We start from the raw sequence: 9,428 nt of genomic DNA on the forward strand, positions 1-9,428 counted from the left end.
GGGGCTAAGAGGAAACCCCACGCCACTGATTCTCCCCTCTTGGGGCAGGAAACGTAGGGACAAGGACAGCTGCCAACTTGCTTCAGACTCTCTTCTGGCCTCACAGGACTTTTGGGAGGTCTTCAAGCAACACAATGCTCAACAACATACATAAAACACTGTCCTGATCTGCCTGGTGGAAACCCATGGCCCTGGATGATGAGGGTTCCAGAAGTTACTGGAACAGAGCAGGTGTGAGGCCACCTAGGTATGCACTTGTCATTTTGGAACCCCCAAACCCCTTTAATCCAATTCTACCTCCCAGTGTTCTTCTGAAGTTAGCTGTTGGCCCAAAGAGCAGGAAATGGAGTGGAGAGACTCCAGGCGAGGACAGCTGTGCCCTGGGCTCCTGAACACGCCGCCAGGGCACTCAACCCTCCTTCCCTCTCAGAAGAGCCCTCCACTGGGGTCCTCCCACTGCCACCACCAGGTCCCTCTTTCCTTTCTCCTGCACTGCCTTTCCTAGCTCTCCCACGCCACACTCACTCAAGTCCCCTTCCTCCACAAAAGCCTTCTCTTCACACTGCCTCCATCTTAAGCCAACACCTCCATCTCTTTATCACCCTATTCCTCGAAAGGGAATTCTACAATCCAAGTCTCCATCATTTCCTTAACTCCTGCTCACCCCTCAGCTGCAGCAAGCTTGACATCCACTCTCACTGTGGACCAGACAGACACCAGGCAAAGGCTACCCTTGCCTGCCTGACTGCCAAGTTCCTAGCCAACTTTTAGGCTTCAGACTCTACTGTATTGCTCCGTATGCTCTGATGCTGTTGGTTCTCCCCATCTTCATGAACATCTCTCCTTTGTGAGCATGGCTCCCCTCCTGTCCCTTTGACCTTCCTTCCTAGTTTCATCTATAGACATCCACTCCACAGCCTGTCCCTTAAGTGCCCTTCTCCAGGTCTGTCCTTGGTCCTGTTCCCACTCTGCACATCCTCCCCAGGTAACCCCATTCCCTCTCATCACTCCATGTAATATGATCCAGTGGCAACTCCCCAGTACGCATCTTCAGTCCTGCCTGTCTCCTGGGCTCCAGATCCAAATTTCTTGCCGTGCATTTGGCGCCCAAAGCTCATTCTCTGCCCTTCCTTCTCCTCCTATCATCTGGATAAGTTTGTTTCACCTCCTTTTTTCTTGATGATAGGTTGAGGTCCTACCAATATTCAGCATCCCAAGCTAGAATTCTCAGCCATGTTTAACTCACCCCTCTTCTTTGCTGTCCATGCCCAATCTGTTGCCAAAATCTTCCTGATCTTATCTCAGAATTCTGTCTTAAAGCTGGGTCTCTCCATGCCTACTGAAATAGTAATAATAATAGCAAATATACAGTGTATATGTTCAAGATACTTGTCTAAGAGGTATCTACACATCATTTGTCCCTCATAATAACCCTGTGAGACAGATATCACTATTCTCCCCACTTCATAGATGAGAAGATTGAGGCACATGGAGATTGGAGAACTTGCCCAAGGTCATGTGGTCAGGTAGTGCTGGAGCCAGGATTCACAGCCAGGCAGCCAGCCTCCATGTTTGTGTGCATTTCCTTCTTTCTTGCTTTTCTTTTTTCTTTTCCTTTCTTTTCTTTTCTTTCTTTCTTTCTTTCTTTCTCTCTCTCTCTCTCTTTCTTTCTTGTTTTTTTTTGAGACAGAGTCTCGCTCTGTCATCCAGGCTGGAGTGCAGTGGCATGATCTCAGTTCACTGCTACCTCCACCTCCCAGGTTCAAGCGATTCTCCCTGCCTCAGCCTCCCGAGTAGCTGGGATTATAGGCACCTGCCACCACGCCCAGCTAATTTTTGTATTTTTTAGCAGAGATGGGGTTTCGCCATGTTGACCAGGCTGGTCTTGAACTCCTGACCTCAGGTGATCCACCCACCTAGGCCTCCCTAAGTGTTGGGATTACAGGTACGAGCCACTGCGCCTGGCATGTGTGCATAACTTTCATGCTCTGTCTGTATCCTTCACATTTCTGGCAACAGCAGCATTCCACTGGGCCTCTCTTGCATCAGTTCATCACTCATCCTCCCTTCCCTTCTCACCCACACTCCCCTCCAATGCTCTTCTAGTAAATGAAACTAGTCATGCTTGAGAACACCTAGGAGCGCCTTACTGCCCACAGAATAAGCCCCAGACTTCTTTGCTAGGCATTCAACATCTTCATAGCCTGGCCTAACCCACCAAGGGAGACAACTCACTATCCCCTAGGCCTGGAATATTCTTGCCAACCCTCTCTGCTAGTCAAAGCCCTACTCTTCCCTCACCACCCACTTCAGACACCATCTCTTCTGTAATATCCTTAGGTATAGCTTAGCATTCTCATGTATCTCACAGAATTCACTATGCATCGTTGCAGTTTATCTTCTTACAACGGACACCTCTCTATCCAGCACTTAAGAATGGCTGCATATTCAAAGGTTGAACGCATGGTCCTAGATTCAGCCTACTGGGTCCTTCTGTTTCACCCTCTAGATTTCAAATGGTTCTTTTCACTGGCTCACACGCAATCATAAAGGCTGGAAAAATTCCATGTGACATATTTCCCCTCACTCTCTACAGCTCAAGGGTGACTTTCTTCCTGATTTCTCTTCAGTGGAAAAATAAAATAAAATGAAAGTTGAGTGGAAGTCAGAGTCCAACTAACCAGCCAAAATATGGCAAGAGATAAGTAATGACACTGTAACATGCAATCTCTTTGGGGCCTTGGACAGCATCTCAGCCAAGCTTTTCCATTTTATTTGTCAGGAAACAGAACCCCAGAAAGAAGAGGTTTGTATAAGGCAGCAACTAGTGAGGGACAGACAGCACCGGAACCCAGGACTTCTGAGTCCCTATCCAGGGCCTTAGCCTGTTGCCTCTCAAGTCTATCTTATCTGTCCTGGGGATGGAGGGTTGGCCTTGCTTCTGGGTCCCTTGACCTTCCCACCCTTTTCCCCCAGACAGACTCAGTCTGCCTTCCTGGGACCAGGAAGTTAACAGGCTCAGTGTGGAAACTTCCCAATGAGCCATGAGCGTTCCTTGCTCATGCAACTTCAGGACTGTGGTTCACCCAGAATCTGGCTGCACCAACTGGCCTGGGGCCTTGCAACAGGAGCTTCACCCAGGGCAGTGGCTCTTTCTCTGCTCCCCTGTGTCTGCCAACCCCTTGTCTGTGTCAGATGCAGAGGCTGCTCCTACACAACCATTCTTTCTTCCCCTCCCTACTCCCTCTACCTCCCATTTCCTCCCAGTTAGTCATGGTGAGGTCACACTCAATCTCTGGCTCCCAGGCCTCTCCCCAGGGATGGTGTGTGGACACAGGGAGCAGGGCAGGTACGGCAAGGCCTCATGGGAAAAATGGGCTCTGGAGTCAAAGAGATATGGGTTCAAATCCTGGCTCAGCCCATCAACCAATTGTGTGAACTTCATCAGGTTATTTAATCTCTCAAATCCTTCTCTGAAAAAGGCAGGGCTGCCTGGGAGACAGTTTTCTCACTTATGAAATGAGGATTGTATCACCCACCTCACTGGTTTAGAGTGAGAATTAAAGGAGATACAGTGCCAGGAGCACCTTGCCCCGAGCCTGGCGGTCAGCAAGTTTTAGTTTGCTTCCCTTGCTGTGAAGTGTGAGGGTGTGACCCTCAAGCAGGGGCCTGGAAAGTCCTGGGTGCCCACCCACTGACCTGCAGGTGAGCTGGTGTGAGTGTGAGCAGAGGAGAGCTCCAGCCTGAGTGTGTAAATGAACGTGACCAGGCAGAGTGTCTCTTCCTCCAAAATTCCCTCCACCTTCTTTAAAGGAAAGATCTGTCATGTTTGTTCTTGTCAGTGATGAGAATCCAAACCCCTCCCAGAAGAGGGAGGGGACAACCCACCCCACAAGGCTCATCCAAGGGAAACAAACTCCAGCAAGACCCACTCCCAGCAGCAGCCACCTTTTGGGGAAATCACACCCCAAAAATGTTCCAAGGGTCAGGGGCCTCCCAGGGTCAGAGGGGCTGCCCTCATCCTTCTCTCCAGCACTAGCGTGTCTCAAGCTTCCAACAGATCACATGGGCAGCCAAGCCCATGGGGCCTGTGAAGCTGGCCACCTACCCAGAAGGCTGGCCTTGCTGTGTCCTGGTATGGAAGAGGCTCCTCCCCATGCATCTCGTCCCAAGATGCTGGGGCCAGGAGAGGTGGGCCCTGGGCTGGGGAATCCTGAGTCCTCAGGGCAGAAAGCACAGAGCCCAGGCCACATCCCAACCTGTTTAGGATCAGGATCACAGAATCCATCAGGATCACAGAATCCTTGGGCATCTCCTCCATTTTCCTGCCCTTGAAGCAAACCTGGCCAAACTATCTCTGAGATAAGAACCTGTCTCACATTTAAAGACCTTGAGTGAGATGCTGACTCTACAGTTTCCCTCCCTTGGTAGTTTTAATAAACTGCATTGGCTGGAAGTCCTTCCTCCCTGTAGCTAACTTAGAGCTCTCTTTAGTTGAAGCCTATCTCTGTTTTAGTTCTCAGGTGTAAAGGGAGGGTAGTTGGCTTTCATTTGTTAGCAAACTCCCCAGCCTTCCTGATGAATAAAACTGCAGAATTTGCCTGCCTAAAAGGTGTTGGCCTAGGACTCAACATTATTCTTCTCTCTGACTGTGAAGAATGTACCCAGAATTAACAGCCTTTTAGGAAATGTTAATAGTGACTTCAGGCCAGGCACTGTGGCTCACGCCTGTAATCCCAGCACTTTGGCAGGCTGAGGAGGGAGGATTGCTTGAGCCCAGGAATTCAAGACCAGCCTGGGCAAGGTGGCAAAACCCCACCTCTACAAAAAATACAGAAAATTAGCCAAGCATGGTGGTACATGCCTGTGATCTCAGCTACTTGGGAGGCTGAGGTGGGAGGATTGGTTGAGCCCCAGAGGTCAAGGCTGCAGTGAGCTGTGATTGCACCACTGCACTCCAGCCTGGGCAACAGAGTGATAGCCTGTCTTAAAAACAAAACAGTGACTTCATATCTCTCTGTAGATAAAGGAGAAGAACCTAAGTCTGCCTTTGATCTCCAGCCTCCATCCTAGACTTCCATCTAGATCTGGACTCAGGATAGCAGAATCTAGGGGAGGAATCCTAGTGATTACCCAATGCAGCCCTTTTCCTTCCTTCTTGCCATCTCCCTTTCTACGTCACTCTTCTCTGACTAAAAATTCCTACTCATCCTTCAGAGATAGACTCAGATATCACCTCATCCATGATGCCTGCTCTGAGCTCCTGGGAAGGATTAACTGTTCCTATTTCTATTTGATTTTACGGTTTTTCCATACCTCTAATAAAACATAAACGAGGTTGTATTATAATTATTCACTTAAGAGTAAGTCTCTCCCTCTCCCTCTCTCTATAGACATTCCACCCTGTCCTTATACTAGACTTTGAGCTCCTTCAAGGCAGAGACCATATCCTAATTTTGTGTTCCCATACCTGGCATAGTGCAAGTACTCCCCCACTGCCAAATTTATGGAATAAATTAATTTTTCAGTTGAGAAAACTCAGACCAAAAATATTAAATAACTTGATTAAGGTTATACACCTAGTAAGTGGCAGAAATGAGATGAAAACCCAGGCTTTCTAACTTGGTGTTTCTTACCCCTCTCCCTCACTCTAGGACTTCCCATTATTGCTCCCTGCTTGGCTCCAGCTTAGCCTTTCTCCTCCCGACAAACTCTCCCACTCCCGCCATCTGCTTCTGACGTCACACCCTGTCCTGCCTCCCACCCCACCATCTTCCCATCAGCCTCCAACCTCAAGGGCAAGTCCTCTCTCTTGGCTTCCCCCTTCTCTTTACACATCCACATCCATCTGTCCTGCAGTCTTTCCAACACCACCTTCTTCTGCCCAAAGCCCTTCCTAACTAAGTCTGACCTCATTCAACTTGGTTTCCTTGCAAGGCACCAGGCGCATGTCTACATTGCTCCCGAGCCTGGTTACCTGCTCTTTTTTGAGCTCTTTCTGCCTGTTTCCTGTTATGTTCTCTAGCTTCTTCCTTTAAATCAGGAATTCTCTGTGACAACCCAAGCACCTCATCCTTTGTGGCTCCATAAATTCCTCTGTACCCAGTCAATTCATGCAAACACTCACCCAAAAGGCAACTCAGACTAAGCATTGACAGGAAAAGAGCTGTTGTCTTAGATTTCTGGACCACATCTGGCATAAAGTTTACCCTAAACAGGTGCTCCATTTGTCAGCCCTTTTTTGAGAGGGTACTGAAGAGACCCCAACATTGGCTCAGGGGTTGGGGTGGGAGGTTGAGCTCAAGGTCCTTTGATCCTGAAAGCTTGGAGTTTGTGAATAAACACCCCCAAACTGTACTTAATCTTGTCTTCCTCCATACCAGACAGCATAGGTGATGCCCAAATTTTATAGAATAAACGTTTCTTTCTGACCCAAGTTCTTACCTGCCTGTTGAAGTCTAGGCCATTTCGATCATTTCCTAGAAAAGATAAAAATATATGTATATTAGTTGGTAGCACGTTTGGAAGCGGCTGAAGGTTAGAAAAAAAACTAGGATGTTGAGAGTTGTGTGGCTCTATTTTGAAAAAGAGCACCTGCTTCCCTTGTGGTTGGGATCCTCCTCCTCGACCTGTTTCCTGGAAACGCCTTTGGAAAGTCTCCTCCAGGGTGGTGATAGCTGGGTAAAGGGTCACCTTGGAGGGGAGGCTGAATTGTCTGAGGTCACACAGCAAATCAGGGTCTATGGGGAGGACAGCTGGCCATGCCAACCGGAGAGCTCACTCCACCGCATGCTTCTATGCCCGGGCTTCCCCCTCAGATGGCAGCTGCTACATCCATCCAGGGACCAAGGGACCAAGAAGAGACCAGCATGGATTCCAAAGGACTCCCTAGGACAGAAGTCATGCTACTAGCCCAGCCCTCCAGGAGAGATGACACCTAAAGTATGTCAGCTAGACAGCTGTCTTTCTTGTTTTTTCTCACCCTCAACTTTTACCATAAATGTTGGGCTGAAAAAGTAAATATGTGCTTAATAGAAATGTCTTTCGGTGGCTGGGCACAGTGGCTCATGCCTGTAATCCCAGCACTTCGGAAGGCCGAGGCAGGAGGATCTCTTGAGCTCAGGAGTTTGAGCCAGGCTGAGCAACACAGTGAGACCCCATTGCTACTAAAAATACAAAAAAATTAGCCAGGCATAATGGCACATGCTTGTAGTCCCAGCTACTCAGGGGGTGGAGGCAGGAGGATCGCTTGAGCTCAGGAAATAGAGACTGCAGTGAGCCCTGATTGTGCCACTGCACTCCAGCCTGGGCAACAGAATGAGACCCTGTCTCAAAATAAATAAATAAATACATACATAAGAGGAAGAAAAGCAAAGCTTTTTGGTTCAGAAAAAGTCTAAAGTAGTGGAAAAATCACCCTACCGAGAAGAAGTCATAATTAATATTTTTGTATATTTTATGATATTTTGTATAATTGTTTCTCTTCATGGATTATATACCACTCTGTATAGACTTTTATCCCACTTTTTCCAGTGAGCATCATAAATATTTCTCCTATGCTATTAAGGAACATCATAAATGCTTCTATGATTATAAATATCATTTTTAATGGTTACATAATATTACATTATACGGATATACTATGATTTGCTTAAACATATACCTATTGTTAGCAGAATCGTTTTCACTCTTTGCTATAATAAAACTTCCTATTCACATAGCTCTCCAGGACTGGAGCTGCCACACAACCTTCCTTTGGGTCTCCTGTATTATTGGTTCTATAACAGCAAGGAAAATAATTATTTATTAAATACGGTACACTCAGAGCCCAGCACTGTGCAGCATATGCATATATATTAATATGCATATACTATATATATATATATAGTATATGCATATATATATTCCTTGAGAGCTGGACAGTGACAGCCACTTTTTTTGTCCTCAGTGGCCAAAAAATGACCACAGTTCCTAACATGGATAAGAGGCTCAAGAAACACCTGAGAGATGAATGAATGGGGTCTAACAGAATTCCCTGGAGCTTTAACCCCTTTTCCTCAGCTGTGTCCTAAACATAATATGCATATATAACATGTATATATATATATATATATATATATATATATATATATATATATAGTAGGAGCTCAAAATACATTGGTTGAATGAATGAGTAAACAAATTCAACACTCTCAAAATAGCTTTGGAATAAAGTCAGATTCCTTGGCACAACATGGAATTCCCCACATGTCCTGTCTCCTGTCTACCTTTTCTGCTCTTATGCCACTCACAATCCTACCTTACTTTTTCTCCCAGGTACCCTGAGATCCAGCCACACAAAGTACTCACTTGCGTCCTAACACACGCTCACGTTACCGTGCCTCCGTGCACTGCTCCCTTGCATGGAGTTAGTCCCTCTCCCCTCTGGAATCCGGGAGGCCTCTCTGCTGGTTGCGTGGCACTCATTGTGTCACTCCCTCTTTGTATGTTTCCCTCTTCTGCTAGTCTATGAATTCCTTGAGAGCTGGACAGTGACGCCCATTTTTTTTTGTCCTCAGTGCCCACAAAATGACCACAGTTCCTAACATGGATAAGAGGCTCAAGAAACACCTGAGAGATGAATGAATGGGGTCTAAGAGAATGCCCTGGAGCTTTAACCCCTTTTCCTCAGCTGTGTCCTAAACGACCATGGGCAAGTACAGCCCTTTCCTGTGTGGTCATGAGGTCATGACGCATCTCTGAGGGCAGGTGGGCTGGCAAGGTGGCAGCAGAGGATGAAGAGCAGGTGGGGTCCCGAGAAAGAGGAAGAAGTGAGATGCAAAATGATCTCTGAGCAAAGCCTGGTTTTGAGATCAGCTATGATGAGATACAAGATCTGCTAGGGGAGCTGGGCGCAGTGGCTCAAGCCTGTAATCCCAGGTGGGTGGATCATTTGAGGTCAAGAGTTTGAGACCAGCCTGGCCAATATGGTGAAACCCCGCCTCTACTACAAATACAAAAATTAGCCAGGCGTGGTTGTGGGCACCTGTAGTCCCAGCTACTCGGGAGGCTGAGGCAGGAGAGTCTCTTGAACCCGGGAGGCGGAGGTTGCAGTGAGCCGAGATCGCGTGACTGCACTCCAGCCTGGGTAACAGAGTGAAACTCTGTCTAAAAAAAAAAAAAAGAGATCTGCTAAGGGAGCTAAAGACAGGAAGGACCCACAGACACAATAGTTGTGTTGAAAGGGGTAGATGAAGGTAAAATTGCTTTTCTCTTAAAAAAAAAAAATCCCTTTGTGACATTGTGATGTTGTAACACTGGGTTAACAAGGAGTAATGTTCAAAGACTTGACAAAAGAACACATTCATTAATTCAACAAGTATTTACTAAGCACAGTCTATGTGCAAGGTGCTGTTCCAGGCACTGGGGATACAATATTGGAGAAGAAG

General features: G+C 47.1%; 1 protein-coding gene across 4 annotated transcripts in view; it reads right to left on the reverse strand.

Moving 5' to 3' along the window:
• Positions 1 to 9,428, reverse strand: part of POU2F3 (POU class 2 homeobox 3) — an 81,992-nt gene that overhangs the window by 44,394 nt on the left and 28,170 nt on the right. For all 4 annotated transcript variants that reach the window (XM_003253284.3, XM_012495997.2, XM_012495996.2 and 1 more), the window contains one exon: positions 6,445 to 6,479. In XM_003253284.3, the coding sequence (XP_003253332.1) occupies positions 6,445 to 6,479 (35 nt within the window). The remainder of the gene's footprint in view (positions 1 to 6,444; positions 6,480 to 9,428) is intronic.

This window comes from Nomascus leucogenys, chromosome 15, assembly GCF_006542625.1.
Source record: "Nomascus leucogenys isolate Asia chromosome 15, Asia_NLE_v1, whole genome shotgun sequence".
NCBI lineage: Eukaryota > Metazoa > Chordata > Mammalia > Primates > Hylobatidae > Nomascus > Nomascus leucogenys.